The 18,468-nt window shown below is 42.2% G+C and overlaps 3 protein-coding genes across 3 annotated transcripts; 2 read left to right on the forward strand and 1 right to left on the reverse strand.

Annotated features, from left to right (window-relative positions):
* Positions 1-1,384: 1,384 nt before the first annotated feature.
* Positions 1,385-3,967, reverse strand: htr1aa (5-hydroxytryptamine (serotonin) receptor 1A a). Its single transcript, XM_058070574.2, has one exon. The coding sequence runs from the start codon at positions 3,642-3,644 to the stop codon at positions 2,409-2,411; it is 1,236 nt and encodes a 411-aa protein (XP_057926557.2). The 5' UTR covers positions 3,645-3,967; the 3' UTR covers positions 1,385-2,408.
* Positions 3,968-4,789: 822 nt separating this feature from the next.
* On the forward strand, positions 4,790-12,131 carry rnf180a (ring finger protein 180a). The gene is made up of 4 exons (XM_058070951.2): positions 4,790-5,583; positions 9,611-9,869; positions 10,427-10,552; positions 11,338-12,131. Exons 1-4 carry the CDS (start codon positions 4,981-4,983, stop codon positions 11,541-11,543), a joined length of 1,194 nt encoding a protein of 397 aa, XP_057926934.2. The 5' UTR covers positions 4,790-4,980; the 3' UTR covers positions 11,544-12,131.
* A 210-nt stretch (positions 12,132-12,341) lies between these two features.
* Positions 12,342-18,080, forward strand: rgs7bpa (regulator of G protein signaling 7 binding protein a). Its single transcript, XM_058071758.2, has 6 exons — positions 12,342-12,934; positions 14,117-14,283; positions 16,227-16,357; positions 16,440-16,587; positions 16,995-17,065; positions 17,159-18,080. Exons 1-6 carry the CDS (start codon positions 12,512-12,514, stop codon positions 17,248-17,250), a joined length of 1,032 nt encoding a protein of 343 aa, XP_057927741.2. The 5' UTR covers positions 12,342-12,511; the 3' UTR covers positions 17,251-18,080.
* The last annotated feature ends 388 nt before the right edge of the window (positions 18,081-18,468 follow it).

Consider the following 18,468-nt stretch of genomic DNA (forward strand, 5'->3'; position numbering starts at 1 on the left):
TGTAGCTAATGTTGAGGTATATTTGTACACATCCTTCCTATGGAGGACCAAAACTGCCAAAATAATAAATAAATAAAAGTGGAAATAAAAACAAAAATGAAAAAAAAGAAAAAATTTAATACAAAAAATAAATATAAATGGAAATAAAAACAAAAATAATAGTTTTTTTAATTTTTGAATCTTGTTTTTTATTTTTGTATTTATTTTTGCATTGATTTATTTATTTATTTATGTATATATTTTTATTTTTGTTTTTATTTCCATTTATATTTATTTTTTTGTATTAATTTTGTGATTTTTTTGCATTTTTGTTTTTATTTTCACTTGTATTTATTTATTTATTTATTATTTTGGCAGTTTTGGCCCTCAGAAATGCAGAAGGAAAAACTATTCAAATGAGGGGGCGGTCCTAAGTGTGTCTTGGGTTGAACTGTTCGCCTATTGGTTGATCGACATGTGAGTGCGAAAGTAAAAGCGTAACACATCAGCTGTTTCATACTTACCACGTTCCAAATCATCCAAACGATTGGCAGCGTCCCTGAGAAGCTCGGACACCGACTTCCTGGTGGATCCCGCCATTATTGTCCCGGTAAATGTATACTTTTCTCCCTGTATACTTCCTCTTGCTGTGGCCGTTTGCAGGCATACCTAGTCGATTTTCGCACTCACATGTCGATCAACCAATAGGCGAACAGTTCAACCCAAGACACACTTAGGACCGCCCCCTCATTTGAATAGTTTTTCCTTCTGCATTTCTGAGGACCAAAACTGCCAAAATAATAAATGAATAAATAAATAAAAGTGAAAATAAAAACAAAAATGAAAAAAAAAAATCAAAAAATTAAATACAAAAAAATAAATATAAATGGAAATAAAAAAATATATACATAAATAAATAAATGAATAAAAGCAAAAATAAATACAAAAATAAAAAACAAGATTCAAAAATTAAAAAAAAATTATTTTGGTTTTTATTTCCATTTATATTTATTTTTTGTATTTAATTTTTCGATTTTTTTTCATTTTTGTTTTATTTCCACTTTTATTTATTTATTTATTATTTTGGCAGTTTTGGTCCTCCATATCTTCCTCCATTATGATGTAAAAAGCAAAACATGCAAGCAACCCCCAACCTCCTGCATCTTTGTTGTGTGCCACTTCGACTGTGTTTTGTTTGTGTCCATTTGCAGATAGGCCTCAGACACACTGATAACCTGATCATGAGCATGATAAGTTGCTTTGTCTCCCTCTCTTCCCAAGCAATACCGTACAAGATGAATGCCCTGTAATGCATATGAAGATATATGACGTTGACAACCGGCCCTGCATTTCTTCTTCTGCCTCATTCCTTCTTGTTTTTCTAACAAATAATTAGCTCAAAGGCTGAATTGGATTGCTTTTTATTGTTGTTTCAGTGCTACAAAGCTCATGATGTTACCCGTCCCACACACCTTCATGTGTCTCATGACAAAGACATGTATGGGTTAAGCACACGGCAACGCTGACTGCTGTTGCATACAGGCAACAAACACAGTGGGCACGACACTGGATAAACGGTGAGCTGGCACGTATGATCATATTTTGTTGTGGCACCAGAGGCCTCATAGACACACAGCACATACTGAGCCTGAATTCAAGTCTGTGCATTATTGTTCTTTTTATGCTCTCCATACAGTCAGTTAACAATTCCCCTTGATTAATTCTTTCTCATATTAATCATCCAAAACGTGATTCACTATGAAAGCTCAGTGGACACTTTATTAGGTACACCTGCACCCTCATGAGATCCAGAGATGGATCAGAATACTGCATTTGCAAAATTATTATGCTTATTATGCTTAAATTATTACATTTTAATTAAATAACCATACTGTATATAAAGTATAGATAATATAAAATTAATAAATATGTATATTATTTATTTGTTCAAATATTTATTTAATTAATTTATTTAATTTTTCAATTTATTTAATATTGCTTTAAATAATAATGGAGAACACATAATCTTACAAATAATACAGTAAAAATACTACTGGACAGTATTGTATATAAATATAAATAGTATTAAATGGAACATATATTGCCCTAAGTAAAGTTACTTTACTTTTCTTGACTGTTTATTCATTAAAAAATAGCAACTTAATACACCCGTCAATCAAATGGGAGTCTCTATGTGCTGTAAGTTCAACTTCACAACTGTAGGGGGTGCTGTGCTACAAAACGTTTTACCTTGTCAATACGCACAATGTGATCCAATGCACAGCAAACATAATGATAATTATTTTCTTAAATTAAAATTAAAAAAAGTTAATGCTCATTGCAAACTCATTACAATCTTTGTTGATAATGCAGCTCCTGATTTGGATCTCGGGAATTGTTGCAGGTGTACCCAAAGTGTAATGTCACGTTCACGGCCTGTGGAATTTGCACTTGAGGATCTTCTTGAAAGCACTTTGGAAGTCCTTGTTGAAGTAAGCGTAGATGATGGGGTTGAGCAGGGAGTTGGAGTAGCCCAGCCAGTTGATGACGGCGCCCAGCCACTCGGGCATGTAACAGCTCTCGGCGCAAAAAGGCAGCACCAGAGCCACGATGAAGAAGGGCAGCCAGCAGAAGATGAAGGTGCCCATGATGATGCCCAGCGTCTTCACCGTCTTTCGCTCCCGGGCCAGGGCCAGCTTCCTCTTGGCGCCACAGTTCTTCTCGTTGAGGTTTTCGTGCGAGGACGATTGCGGGGTGTTGGGCAGGGCCAGGTGGCTCTTTGAGCTGCTCACCTCCATCACCTCCAGAGACTCGCCTTCGTCGCCGAACTGCACGGCGCCGTTGACCCAGGCCCTCCCCCCGGCTTCTCCGTTGCTCTTTTTGTGGAGCACCGCCGGAGATAAAGTCAAACACCTGTCAGCTTTTACTTTCTCTTTCTTCACTGTCTTTCGAATCCGGAAGCGAGCCGCCTTGAAGATCCGCCCGTAGAGGACCAGCATGAGGATGAGGGGGATGTAGAACGCCCCAAAAGTGGAGTAGATGGTGTAGCCCGGATCCTGGCTGATGATGCAGGCGTATGGGTTGGCTCGGTCCTCGGCGCTTCTCCATCCCAACATGGGCGGGATCGAGATGGAAAAGCCCACCAGCCAAGTGACGCTAATGAGGAGCGCGGCTCTCCTCGGGGTGCGCTTGTTGACATAGTCTATGGGGTCCGTGATGGCCCAGTAGCGGTCCAAAGCGATGGCGCACAGGTGCAGGATGGAGGACGTGCAGCACAACACGTCCAGAGAGATAAACAAGTCGCAGATCCCCTGGCCGAGAGTCCACTTGTTCAAAACCTGGTACAGGGCCGCCATGGGCAGCACCAGCACCGATACCATGAGGTCCGTCACGGCCAGGGATCCGATCAGGTAGTTGGCCACATTCTGGAGGGACCTCTCCAGGGCGATGGCAGCCACGACGCACGCGTTGCCAAATATGGAGCACAGGATGAGGGCCCCCAGGAGCAGGGACGTGACAACCTGGTAGCCCAGCTCCACGTAGGGGAAGGATCCTGCAGAACCGGTGCCGTTGTCAGAGCCGAGCCAGTCCGCGACCACCTCCACCCATGGAGGGTAGCCCTTTGTGGCGTTGCTGTGGTTGCCTCTGGCAGTGAGGTAATCCATAGCTGGAGTGCAACTTTCCCGGGGCGGTGCGGGGAGGGCATGCAGCCGGGCGAGGTGAGCAGGGAAGCGGGCTGTCAGCCCTCAGCCGCTGCCGCCGATGGAGCTCATCGTGTGCGTCTTGACGCGCTCCAGCCGAGGTACCGAGTTACTCTCAGGACGCATGACGCACGCCGTGTGTATGTGTGTGCGCGTGTTTGTTTGTGTTCGTTTGTGTGTGTGCGTGAGTGTGCACGCTTTACATGTGCGTATGTGATCATGTGAGAGTTGACAGTCGGACGCGCTCACTGGTGCTTAGAGTCATCTGAGCTTGGTGACGACGTGGATGATTTTATAGCAGCAGTCTCACACGTCAGACTGCGAGGAGGTCGCTCCCCCACTTTAAGAGGCGCTCCGCTCCCCCTTGCTCCCCCCTTTTCACTTCTCAGCTCCATCGACGTGCGCCTCTCACATCTAACTCTTCACTTCCTTATAGCGGTTGCCCATTTATTGTGGAGATTTGTTTCAAACACCAGAAGATTTGACGCAGGCTGGAGTGGAAGGTGAAACATCTTTTAACCCTCGGTAGTTTTACAATGAATAATGTAATATTTAAATGCTGAATGGGCTAAAATTGGACTATGTTGGATTGAAGTGAAAGGGAGTTCATTAAAGGGCAGGCAGTGCAAAAAAGGTGGTTTCAGGACCAGGGACAGCGTCAATTGAGGGCGTAAGGACAGCTGCTGCCATCTGCTGTTCTCAGACAGTATTGCACGCAATATTGGACACCCCAACAGATCACTAACTACAATTTCAAACCGACATAATTATTTGAATGTGTTACATATATTAAAAAAAACTTGAATTGTGTGGCAAATATGTCATTTTTTGCGGAATAAATTGAAATCCCAAGTGTAACTAAATTCTGTTTGATTGTTTTCTGTGCCAAAAGCCAAACACAGTTTCTGCTATCCATGGAGGGAAAAAAGCTGAATGCACATGAGTTCACATGGGGGGGGAAAGGTGCTGGATCTGGTTTATTCATCCTCTGTGGCGGCACTGTGTTTTGACACAAAGGACCATGGCAGGGCCTCGCGCTATTGTCACCTATTGTAACCGGGTGGGGTGGGTGGACCTTTTCCTTTTTGTTCCACAGCGTGGAATGTCCCAGGGGGGCTCGCTGGGTGGTTGGCGAGGCGAGGGGCGACTGCAGGGTTCACCTCCTGCACACTGGAACAGTCCCTATATGCTCAATTATCACCTGAAAGCATTACACCCACAAGAAGAAGTGGAAGTGAGCATGGAGAGGGAGAGAGCAGGCTAGCTAGCTAGCTGGTTGGCTGTGCCTAAAGGTGCAACCATGAGCTCCCAGGTGGGGGCCAGCGGGGATTTGAGGAGTGTGAAGAAGCTGGTGAGACACCAACTTCCCCGAAGGAAAGTCCAAAGACTCACCAGACAAGATGAGCAAGATGAAGAAGGACATATGAGCAGACAAGATGAAAGATGGTCACACATCAGGAAGACCATCAGCATTGCGACTATTGGGAATGCCTCAGGAGAAAGTATGGAGAGTCTGTCCAGCTCTGATGCAGAGGGATCGAACAACGTGCCAAGAGGAAGCCCCATCATCAGTGTGAACCCACGAGCAACCACCTCCATTCAAGCCAGATCCACTCCAGCATCCCCTCAAAGACCTTCATCATTCAGTACACCTGCAGTTCAGCCACCCAGCTCTCCCAGCAGAGACCCTCATCCATTTTGTGTGAGGACAGGACGATCACGTGAGGAGGAGGAGGAGGTGGGGGGCAGTGGAGTGATTGACATGTTAAGCCGACCTTTGACCCCGATTCAGCAGCTGCCGTCAGTTGGAGAGAGGAGGATGAGCAAAAGGGAGAGGAAGAGGATAAAATGTCTCAGCAGGAGGCAGAGGAGGAAGGAGCGATGGCGACAGACTCAGCTGCAGGTGAAGCACACCCGGCATAATGAAACACTTACTAGGTACTAGGTACTAGGTACTAGGTACTAGGTACTAGGTACTAGGTACTAGGTACTAGGTACTAGGTACTAGGTACTAGGTACTAGGTATTAGATACTGATTGTCCTCACAAGCCCTCTACATACATGATAGTATAACATATATCACATTATGTAGCCCTATGAGCAACGTGCTAGTTACGCTTTTGAAAATATTCATTCATTCATTTTTTTACTGCTTATCCTCACGAGAGTTGCAGTGGGGTGCTGGAGCCTATTCCAGCTGTATTGGGGCGAGAGGCGGGGTACACCCTGAACTGGTGGCCAGCCAATCACAGGGCACATACGTATAGACAAACAACCATTCACACTCACATTCATACCTATGGACAATTTGGAGTCGCCAATTAACCTAGCATGTTTTTGAAGTGTGGGGGGAAAGCGGTGTACACGGAGAAAATGCATGCATGCACGGGGAGAACATACAAATAAAGATGGCAGAGGGTAGAATTGAACTCAGATTTCCTAGCTGTGAGGCCTGCGTGCTAACCACTCGGCCCATTCAACTTTATTTATATCGCGCCAAATCTCATGGCACTTTACACATGCACTTGGTGTTGGAGACAAGGAAAAACTCCCTCTGGGGAAGAACCCAGTGTCTGTTGGGCGGCCGTCTGTCTCGAACGGTTGGCTTGAGATATACTAAAAATCAATACAAAAATAGAGTATAGGTATAGGAACATAGGGGAGTGTTTCTGATACATATCAGCATTTCAGGGGTATTAAGAGATTAGTTTTCCATAACAAAGGAGCCTGATAACTTTGAACTACTTTGAAAAATTGTAGCAGTGGCAAGTAATTTTAAATTCTGGGAGTAAAGTGTTCTACTGGGTTGATAGGATTCATAAATGTGTGATCCTCACAACAGTTTTGTGATGGTACAACATGTGCAAATGGCCAAGTAGTGTCTATACGGGCTTGTTTGGTCAAACACTCAGGTCGTCCACAGCCTTGTCAACACGTAGTTCATCTCAATAGACATTGTCAGCGCTGCCTGAAGTGGGCTTGTGTCTGAATTAGCTTGCATGATGAGGCTTGGCTGCAGAGGGCACTTCAATAGCGCTTGGACAAAAGAGCAAGTTGTGTTTTGATTGGCTGCCACACATCTTCTGCCACGTCGCTGTGTCTGATTAAGTAAATAGAATCACATTGAACATTTGATACATATTAGCACATTTACGGGCCCTCATATATTATACTGTATGGACACAAGTATTAAGAATAAATACTTTCATTCATGCATCAATACAAAGACCTGAGTTCACCTTGAATCTTGACATTTTTAGGTAGTAGGTTATTGTTATTATATGCATTATTCAAGCTGTTTGAAATATGAGGTTTGCAGCTCATTTTTTCATCTATTATGATCCCCAGAAATGTAATTTCCTTGAACCTTTCAATGTCTATTTGTATTTGCTTGTACGTGTCTTTTCTACTATGACCAAACAGTATGATTTTATTTTTATTTAAGTTCAGTGATAATCTATTATTGTCAAACCATTCTTCTGCAGGAATATAATATATTCTGTGTTTATACAAATTTAACAGGAACCTTTTCTCCTGCATGGTCAGTCCAACAGCGTTAAATGTCTTTTTTTGGTTTTTTTTCCAGAATAAAAGCGAGAAAAAACATGTCATTTGCTGATAAATGGTTGTCATTTGACAGTCTAAAAAAATGGAACATTGGCCAAAAAATTGTCAGTTGCTGAAAAGTGAGTTTTGGAAGATTTAGACAGATTTAGAGTCTATTTGCCTTAACAAACCTTTAAAATTTACTGGATGTGAAGCTTCATGGATGAAACCCAACACCTCCTAATCCAGGTCCTAATCCAATTCCAGGTAGTTGGACTCTATCTCTTTGGTCGGCCATCTTGGATAGGCTCAGAATAGACACTTTGCTGACTTCACTGAAACCATTTGACATTGTCAAAACAACAGAGCCCCATTCCAACAGGTCACAAAGGTCAGAGAGGGTATAGTTGACTTTCCCCATAGGAGGATGTTCCTCGGCTCATTGCCAGGGATTGCATTGTTGCTATGTGTTAATGACACACCTTCTCTGCTGGGAAGTCCCTGGAGTTCCACGGGGGTGACAATGTGGTAATTACTCGGGAAGTTCGCCCACTATCCCCCCCACACTTCCTCACTTCCGCACCGCACTCCACCCCGGTGTGAGGAGTCAAGAAATGTCACCTGTAGTTATGTGGTGTATTTCAAGGTAAGGGGGGGGGGTGCAATATTGTCTGCATCCTCCCAGATGATTTCATCTCTGGGACTTAGAAAATGTGTATGTGGGCTCCTGGGATGGCAGCCTGAGGAGACGTGTGACATTTGATAAGGAATGTATCAAAACAAGCGACATAGATTGTGCAAACACAAACACCAAACACGCTTTTTAGTGGCCTGCAGGACATTATGAACATAAATTAAGCACACATCATAATTTCAACATTAATTACAGGGCAGCACAAAGTTGAAATTAACTGTTTAGCACAGGGGTGTCCAAACCTTTTCAAGCAAGGACCACGTAGTGAAAAATGAAAGGAGCTGACTGTGTGGCCAACATACAAACCACTTACTCACCATGCGGCCCTAATTATGACTTTGTCATAACTTTATTCCCATGATAAGGACCTTTTCCTCCAAACTAATTTTACAAAAATGACCATTTCAGTTTTTGTTTGTCATGATAATACATCTTTTGTCTAATATTTCAACTCTATCCTACTAAAATGGCATTATCATCCCTCATACATCAGCAATTTTTCTTCTTCTTAATATATATATATATATATATATATATATATATATATCCTGTGTCCTCCAACTACTAAAATTAAATTATTTTCTCATAAAAGTACAACTTTTTTCTCATTAAGTTGAAACCTTTTGTCTCTTAACCCAAAAGCCGTTTCTCCCTCTCAGTATAGGCCATTTTTGATGATTTTAACTGATTATTCAAGGCACACAGAATATTGTGTTGTTGGGTTATATAGACATGCAATATGCCAAAAGAAAGACGAGACTTATTTCATTAGTCATATTTCATCAGAAAAATGAAGTTTGTTTCTACCTTTTTTTGTTCTTTAGTAATCAGCAGTAGTACATAGGTAAGTTTTAGCAACATATCCATTCTCAACAAAAAAAAGGTATAAGTCATCCCCGTAGCCTTTCCATTTGGCATAAGCAACAATTCCCTATACATGTATGTTCTACCTTACACTCCCTGGATTACTGTAGGTGTCTGATACAGTTGAGGATGTGAGAAAACAAAAGCGACAGACGTCTCATTCTGCAAAATCTCACTTTTTCATGCAACACATTATTTTGCGCATGTGGGCGTCAAATAATAGAGGCAAAAAGTACATCAACCTCGACACTAAAGATGATATTTCAGCGGTGATGATGTATCCTTTTAAGTCGTTGATGGGGTTTCATGTGGGAGAAATACAAACACAAGTGGAGAGATGTCTGGAGTTGTCTCTGCTCAGAATTCTATTCAGTATGGGAAAAATGGTGCTTCTTTTTGTTGATGACTATAGTAAAGATGCTTCATTTCAAAATGCATTCATGAATTCACAAAGACATTAGAAGCTAAACAGAAATATTAATTACATAATCACATTTTCAAAATAAATAATTCATAACTTTAGCACTGATGCTACAACTTGAAAGGTGTCCTGGCTGGTCCACCAATATGCAAAATTGCTGCCAGCAACTTTGAACGGGAACATTTGCACTAACGCTAATGCTAACGCAACATTACATGTGTCCTGGATGGTCCACCACTACTGTTGAGCATTCAAGCAGATGCTCTGGGGTTACCACTACACCATGGATTTCAAGTTAGAATTTATCACGACTACTTGTTACATAGTGATGCTTTATGTGTGCTAGTGCTCGGAATAATATCATCTTACTGCATCTTTAAAATGAATGTATTATCCTTTCCTCAGAATTCCACAGCTAACGTTAGCAGCAGCAGTAGCAGCGACGACGATGATGATGGTGATGATAATGATGATGAAGTGGTCTGCGACAAAGAGGGGTACATCTGCGCAGTGTGTCTGGACGTCTATTTCAGCCCGTACATGTGTCAGCCATGCAGGCACATCTTCTGTGAACCATGCCTGAGGACACTGGCCAGGAACTGTCCCGCCAACACCCCTTGCCCCCTCTGCAGGACCACCATCACGCATGTCTTCTTCCAGAAGGGTGAGTCCATAGTCCATCCATGATGATGGTTGCATGGCGTCAAGTGGGGGAAGCTGCAGGCTGGGATGAAGCAATAAGACTACTGCTAAATTCCTCTGTAATACTAACAATAATAATTCCTCATAGACTAATATTGATATCATGGTTAACAGAATTACAGTGAGGACCACAATAGACTTACATATTGTACAATTCATGCCTAGGTTGGACTATTTCTGCCAGTTAGGTATTATTGTACCTAATATTGGGATTGTATGATTTTTAAGATGATGTCGCCTGATTCGACCCCATGTATGCATGATTAATTAAACGACCCCCACTGGTCTTAGTTGTAAATGGAGGCAGGAGAAAGTGAGCCATAAAGTGGAGAGCGGAATGCGGTCACAATGACGGACGAGGAACGAGATGAGAGCTCTCAATGGTGATTATGACGATGGTAATTTGCTTCTTGTGTTGATTAGCTGAGCCAAGGTCATGCAGACGCAACAAGATGAGAGTCTCATCATGCATCATGTATAAATCAAACGCAATCATCGTTTTGTGTTTTTTCCTCACAGAGTTAAACCAAATAGCAAGGACGATCTTCCCAAAGGAATACCTGTGTCGGAAGCAGAACTTCCAGAAGGCAAGTTGTGCAAGATGGCCTCTTCCAAGCTGCAGGAAGCTCTTCAGAATATTTGGAGGTAAAAACAGCATAAAAACTCACAATGGTAAGGAACAAGGGTCCACAATGGTACTACCTAAGACGACCCACGGTTAGCTGGGATAGGCTCCAGTATACCCCGTGAGCCTGTGAGGATAAGTGGCATAGAAAATGGATAAACCGATCAACAATCCGTATGTGAGACATGAACACGTCTTTCTCTTTTCTATGCATTCTAAAGATACAACAACAGCTAAAGCTAAAGCCTCCTGAAAAACCTCAGAAAGCGCCAGCAAGCATCCATTCACATATCATGTGACCTGCATTGTTATGCCAAAGAAGTAGTGACACCTGACTGGTAAGATGGTCAGTACAGACAGGGACGGCTTTTGAAAAGTGGCTGGAATTATGTGCGTTGTTCATGTCTCACAAAAGGATTGTGGATGATAGGCAACATTTTTTTAAAGTGTAGATTTCCTTTAAGCTTTACTGACAAAACTCCGGCTGCACAGTTCTTCCCGTGCATGCATGGGTTTTCTCCTGGTACTCTGGTTTCCTCCCACATTCCAAAAACATGCTAGGTTAATTGGCGACTCCAAATTGTCCATAGGTATGAATGTGAGTGTGAATGGTTGTTTGTCTATATGTGCCCTGTGATTGGCTGGCGACCAGTCCAGGGTATACCCCGCCTCTCGCCCAAAGACAGCTGGGATAGGCTCCAGCACCCCCCCCCCCCCCCCCCACACACACATGAGGATAGGTGACACTTCACAATAGGATCGTCACTGTATGATACACCATGATACATAAAAATGTCTCATCCAGGTTTCAGGAGGCCTTCCAGTCCCAGGGTTCGGCATCAGTTGCCCCGTGGAGGAGCCTACCGTCTGGATGCTTTGGACTTTGATGATGACACCCATGGGTGGCACTTTGACATGGAGATGGTCATCATATACATCTACTCGGTCAACTGGATTGTTGGCTTCTTCATCTTCTGCGTCCTCTGTTACTTCTTTTTCCCATCTTTTTGACAACATGATTATGATGATGATGATAAGAGTGTGTTTAGATGGGGTGGCGAGTGGAGTTTAGACAACAACAGTGTCAGCCATTAAACGAAAATGGAAGAGGGAAACAGAATAGATACCGCTGTGATCATGAGAACCATCGGTGTAATGAAATGGAAAAAAGGGACACAACATTAGGTACACCTGCACTATTAAATGATATCCAATACAAAAGTGGTATCACAAATTCTGCCTTTACATAAATAATAATGCTTAAGTCAGCGAAATTACTGTTCATGAAAAAAATACTTTAAAAAAAAATGTCCTGCCCTGTCCATCAATACGATACAATACCCCCAACACAATTTATGGTTTTTGTTTAATAAATATGAACATGTGTAAAAATACATATATGAACATTTGATTTAAAAATGTACAACAAATGTATTATACTAAACTATTTTGGGGTGTAAAACTGCACTGCAATATGCTTAGAGCTTTCTAGTATTTCTAGTATTTTCAGCGTGTATTTCAGCGTGAAGGTGTACCTAATGATGTGTCCATTGCATAATAAGACTATACATAAAATTGCCATTAAACACATTTAAAGCAGTGATAAAAAGGCATAATGTTATTGTGGGTTAAGCATATTTGGGATGTAAAAATGTTCCTGCAAGGTTACAAGCCCAGGGGGAACCGAACCGAGACCGGGTTGGGGGGAGGGGGGGGGGGTGAATGTGAACATTTGCTCCCAAAGACATGAATGCAAGCTAAAGTGTGCATGTGTGTGTGTGTGGGGGGGGGGGGGGGGTAGTTAGGTGGTGACGTTTGTAGCCTTCTTGAGTGTGGAAGCACAGCAGATGGTCATCAGCCGTCATGCTGGTGCTTGGTGGGAAGCACACAAGACATGGATGCATTGTGCGGGATGCTGAGGCTGCGTGAGGAGGAGAGAGGAGGACACTGCACCGAGCCGCAGGAGTGAAGGTGACTTGATGCGGAGAAGAGGCGTGCGTCCTCTTCCTGCTGTTCATCTTTTCCCATCTCGGAGCACATCTGGCTCCACTCTGGGGAGGTGGAGGGAGGGTGGACGTGGAGGGGGAGACAGCCGCAAAGCCATAAGCCAGGTTCGAGTCCGGGTGAGTCGAGGGGAGGACGGTGTGAAGTGGAGTTGTGTGAGGAGAGGAGGAAGGTGGTGGAGGGGTGGGAGCGCTATAGCAAGATCCATCCTTCTCTATTACGACTGTTCTCTTAGTGTGTGTGTATGCATGAGTTCTGCATCGAATGGGCGCAAAAACCGCCCCAAATCGGCCGGGACCATCTTCCAGATCGGTAAGCCTCTCTACCGAGACCCCCAGCGGAGGGAGAGCACGGAGAGTAGCCGCAGAGCCCAGCGCGCCCTGGCCGACTGCAGGATGGTAGGTGGCTGATATACGTACACATCCATGCCGTGCACGATGCTGGTTTCTTCTGTGCACGCACATACGACTACAGGGTAATATCTGCATGCCAGACTGGCTGTCTGTGTGATGTGCATATAGCAGGATGCTGCATTGGATATACAGTATGTCATTTTGGGATGGTGCATGAATGAGTGCCCAGTGCTGACAGACATACAGTATGGGAAGCATGGCAACATCATATATAGGCTGCAGCTGCTCATGGAAAGCAGCTTGTTTGGGCTCTGTGGTGGTGCAAAGTCAGCATAGCATGACCCATCAACACTAATTATAGCATAATCTGGCAATTTCATTGTTTTTTTTGCTTGTCTTTTGCAGTTTATGTTGACTTTTTTGACATCCAAACGATCAAAAGTTTTATTGTTTTGACAGCGCTGCGTGTTAAATTATACAGTATGTTGTTTTTTTGCATGTGTATTTACATATATATTTACACACACACACACACCTTTGCATTCACTGAAAAGATTATTCGGTGCACCTGCACAGACAACTGATGCAAAAAAAAAAAAATCATTGCAGTATTATAATTCTCACTGTAACTCTTATTATAATTATCCATCACAGTACAATTAATTTGTTTAATTGTTATACTTTCTACTTACTTATCATTACTACTACTACACATATATTTTTTATATTTATTTTATAATTATTTTATTTATTTTTATTAATTATTTTATATTTTTATTTTTTTATTTTGTTGTTTTCTGTTAGGGCTGCACGGCCCTACTACTACTACTACTAATATAATTAATTATATTATAATTAATTATTATTATAATTAATTATTATTATAATTACTAATACTAATATTTTACAATTATTTTTATCAATAGTTTTTATATTTTTATTGCTTTTATTTTGTTGTTTTCTATAATTCATTTATATATTTGTATGAACAAGAAGTGTACCTATTTTCCCACATGGTGGAGAAGCTGTAATTTTGCAGTCCAGAAAATGCCCAGTGGGATACATTGTGTAGGTCGTGGTTAGAAGTGCAGTGTGTCTTACAGTTTTTAATATGGGCAGCTTATTCTGTTGCAATCAGTGAAAAGTGAGCACCGTTATTAGATAATGTAACATGAGATGACATAATAGTCCATTAATGACAATATAATTTTTATGTCGTAAATACAGATTGTCCAAGAGTTCAACACGCTGGTGGCTCTGTATCGTGAGCTGGTCATCTCCATCGGCGAAATCACAGTGGACTGTCCTACCTTACGGGCCGAGATGCTGAGGACTAGAACCAAAGGCTGCGAGATGGCAAGGGCCGCTCACCACAGTCTGTCCTTGATATCAGGGTGAGTGCTTAGAGTCACTGTGTATATAAGCATGACTGTAAAACCCCAATGTACTGTATGGGTGCACTTGTAGATAGTGGAAAGTATCAACATAAAGGCCAACAGAGTACAACAAAAGCAACGGAAAAGTAGCAACAAAGAATATAAATGTGTGCAACACATGCCAGCGACTGTAGTAGAGACAAAGTGCAAAAACAAACTACAAGCCGGAAAGGCACGAGCAGGAGAACATGCTGGACACTGATGAACTTGGAAAACAATCTGTTGTTGAACAAGCCTGGAAGCATGTCTTAAGAGTGGTGTAGATTGCGGATGAGAGGCAGATGGAAATGGATGAAGGAGGCACCGCCGGAGGGCTAATCTGACTGAGAGTGGCTTGAGACTGAAGATGTGGAACACGAGATTGACCTTGAGAGAAGGAGGCAACCAGATAATGACAGCCAAGGGGTTGATGATGGCGTCGATCTTGTTGGGACCCACCAAACCTGGAGCTGGTTTTCTGGAAACCCCAGCAGGATATAATCAGGAGATGACAGCCATACCACTTGGCTGGATTGGTAATCCGTGATTGGTAATCACTGGCAGTGACGGTCAGTATAGTCTGGGACACGTCAGCACGGGTGTCCTGGAAACACAATGGGCCTATGGCAGGTGGAACAGATAGGTATGACTCTTGGGAGAAAAACATAGGAGGTTGGGAACCATAGGTCCATGTGACCAAGCATTCGAGGGTGTTGTGGGTTTAATCAATCCAGGTGAGATGGGAGGACCAAGAAGGGTGTCGATGACGGACGCAATGAAGGATGTCTTCTAAGTCCTGGTTGGCTGGTTATCTGCGGATGATGACCTGAGGGTAGGCTGACCGATACACCAAATGGGTGAGGCCCTCCACAATTCTGAAATGAACCCCTGACAGACGGCAAGTCCAAGGGATGCCATGTGCCCAATAGTTAGTAGCTAGAGGGTTAGGGTTTGGTACCGTTGGAGTGCTTGTGGGAGGGATAGGGGTTATGGTTAGGGATAGGGTTGGGGTTGGGAATAGGCATAGGTTTGGGGTTGGGATTGGGTTTGGGGTTAGGGTTAGGGTTAGGGATAGGGATAGGGATAGGGATAGGGATAGGGATAGGGATAGGGATAGGGATAGGGATAGGGATAGGGATAGGAATAGGGTTAGGGATGGGGTTAGGGATAGGGATAGGGATAGGGATAGGGATAGGGATAGGGATAGGGATAGGGATAGGGATAGGGATAGGGATAGGGATAGGGATAGGGATAGGGTTAGGGATGGGGTTGAGGTTAGGGAGAGGGTTGAAGGATGAAGAATGAAGGATGATAGGGACGAAGGAGGATTTTCATCACCCTCACCCCCCCCCCCCAAAAAAAAGGCACCACAAGCTTTAATTTGGGACCACTCCCGAGTTTTTGTGACATCCGGAAGTCGGCAGAACTTGCAAAAATGTGCTGTGTCTCCAGAACAGGAAGTCGGAGAGAATTGTGCTTGGTACAGTTGGAAAGCTTGTGGCCTAATTATAATTTAATTCAATTTTTTGCAAACTCTACGGCATAGCACCTTAATGTTTTTTGTGCCATGTCATTTGTGCATGAAAAGTAGCTGTAAAAGACTGTAGTACCTCCAAAATTTTTATGAAAAATGTTCATTATATGTTATAAGCTCAGTTACAGTATGATTATCTTTATATTTAAGCATGTATGCTGCTGTAGCAAAATATCATAACGTGATGAGGCAACTGTAGGTAAATAAGACACACTCTGATGGACATTTTATGTTGGTGCATGCCATTACTTAGGATTCTTTGGAAGAATGCTTCAAGTAAAACGAAGGAGTAGACTTGATCACTCTGCGGCTTATTTGTCATATTTATTGTTGCATCATGTTTTATGACTGAACATACGCTTGATTATGATGCATTTTTGTGCCTCAGGCCAGAGGACGGTGAAATCCACCCTGAGATCTGCAGGCTCTTCATCCAGCTGCAGTGCTGTCTGGAAATGTACATCACTGAGATGCTGAAATCTTTCTGCTTGCTGGGCTCCCTGCAGCTCCACAGGAAAGGTATTAAATGCACACAGACAATTCCCATGCATGTTTGAACCATTGATTTCTCTGTGGCGCCTCCTATTGGATGTTGCTCCAGGTAAAGACATCTGCAGCCCATCCAGAGTGCTGGACAGGAAGGCGGAGGAGAGCTCAGACATCCCCATCCTGGAGGACACCTCTTCCTCACCCACTGAGTGTCCTCAACTCTGTTGGTTGGTGGCCACAGACATAGAAAACATAGAAAAGTAAGTCAACTGCACTGTGTTATTTTGTGTTGTCAAGAAGTACAAGAAGATGATTCAAAAAGTGGTTTGACAATAGTAGACTATAATATAGACAATAGTGTTCCGGACAGCTGGCCTGGGAATGCCTTGGTGTACTCCCGGTGGAGTTGGAGGACCCCATGATTCAGAAAAGCAGAGAATGGAATAATAATAATAATAATAATAATAATAATAATAATAATAATAATAATAATAATAATAATAATAATAATAATAATAATAATTATTATTATTATTATTATTATTATTATTATTATTATTATTATTATTATTATTATTATTATTATTATTATTATTACATACTACTTCCTGGCTTCTTGGTGTGCATACACATTAGAATGTACTTTTATTGTATTTATTTTTTGCAGGGACATGCGGGATATGAAGAACCTTCTCAGTAAACTCAGGGAGACAATGCCTTTACCACTGAAGAACCAAGGTAACTTATCTTCACTTATGAAACTTTAAAAATAAATAAATAAAAAGCTCTATGCTTTATTTTTGACTGTAGTTCCTCTGTTGCTGTGTTTAGATGACAGCAGTTTGCTCAACCTGTCTCCCTACCCGATGGTCCGACAGAGGAAGAGACGCTTCTTTGGCCTCTGTTGCTTGGTAACCAGCTGAGGCCCCACCCATGTGGCATCGGCGAAACATTGCCCACCGTCCTCCATCATGTGTGTGTGTGTCCACCCCTCTCCCCCCACTCTATACTACAGTGCTGCCATTTTTAAACCAAACAAAAAAGAAGTCTGCCCATATTTTATTTACTTTGTAATACAAAGAAGACCTCATATTCCAGGCTAAGATTGACCTGGCAACAGATTCTCACAGTTATTGGGGGCAAAAAAAAAATTCCAGTGTTTTAATGTAAAAGAGAAAATGTTTGGAAAAGTATTTCCTATGATGAAACAAAAAAAAGAAGTGTGTCTGATTTGTCATAATATGTAAAGTAAAAGCCACCTGAATGTTAAAGGATGGCCAAGACAAGGAAGCCATTCATAATGTGTAGTCTGTTTTTCCCTTGTAGTCTTCCATTAAAGATAAACCTGTATACAACTTTAACTTTCCAGCTTTCAAAGTGCAATATACTGTATGATGCAGTGGAGAACTCACTTGCCCACACTGTATAAATATACAACTTGTATAACTACACTTATTGTGTCTCCCCTATGAATTGATAGGTTGTCAGTGCCCAACATGGCACCCTCCTGTGGATGATGCTTGTCATTAGGGTTTAGGGCCAGGTGAAGGCTGATGATTTTGATCATTTTGAATTGTTAATAAAACCTTTGTTATTGAAATGTATGGCACTAGCATTTTTTTAAATCTCACGCAGTACCGTCAAAATCCGCTAAGAGGCGACAAATCGTCACTAAAAACGTTGGCGTTTGGGCACGTGGTTTTCTGCTGATAGGCCACTGTGCTCATTGGGACCTTCAAAGCAGCAGAAATTTTTCTGTATCCTTCCCCAGATTTGTGCCTCAAGACAATCCTGTCTCGCAGGTCTACAGACAGTTCTTTTGACTTCATGCTTGGTGTTTGTGCTCTGACATGCACAGTCAACTGTGGGACCTTATATAGACAGTTATTATATTTCCAAATCATGTCCAATCAACTGAATTTACTGCAGGTGGACTCCAATTAAGCTGTAGAAAGATCTCAAGGATGATCAGTGGAAAAAAGATGCACCTGAGCTCAATTTTGAGCTTCATGGCAAAGGCTGTGAATACTTATGTAAATGGGATTTTTTTGTTTTCTATTTTTAATAAATTCAAAAAAAGTCAAAAAAAAAACGTTTTCACATTGTCATAATGGAGTATTTTGTGTAGAATTTTGAGGTAA

This window comes from Doryrhamphus excisus, linkage group LG3, assembly GCF_037039965.1.
Source record: "Doryrhamphus excisus strain RoL-2023G ecotype Guam linkage group LG3, RoL_Dexc_Guam_v1.1, whole genome shotgun sequence".
Classification (NCBI taxonomy): Eukaryota; Metazoa; Chordata; class Actinopteri; order Syngnathiformes; family Syngnathidae; genus Doryrhamphus; species Doryrhamphus excisus.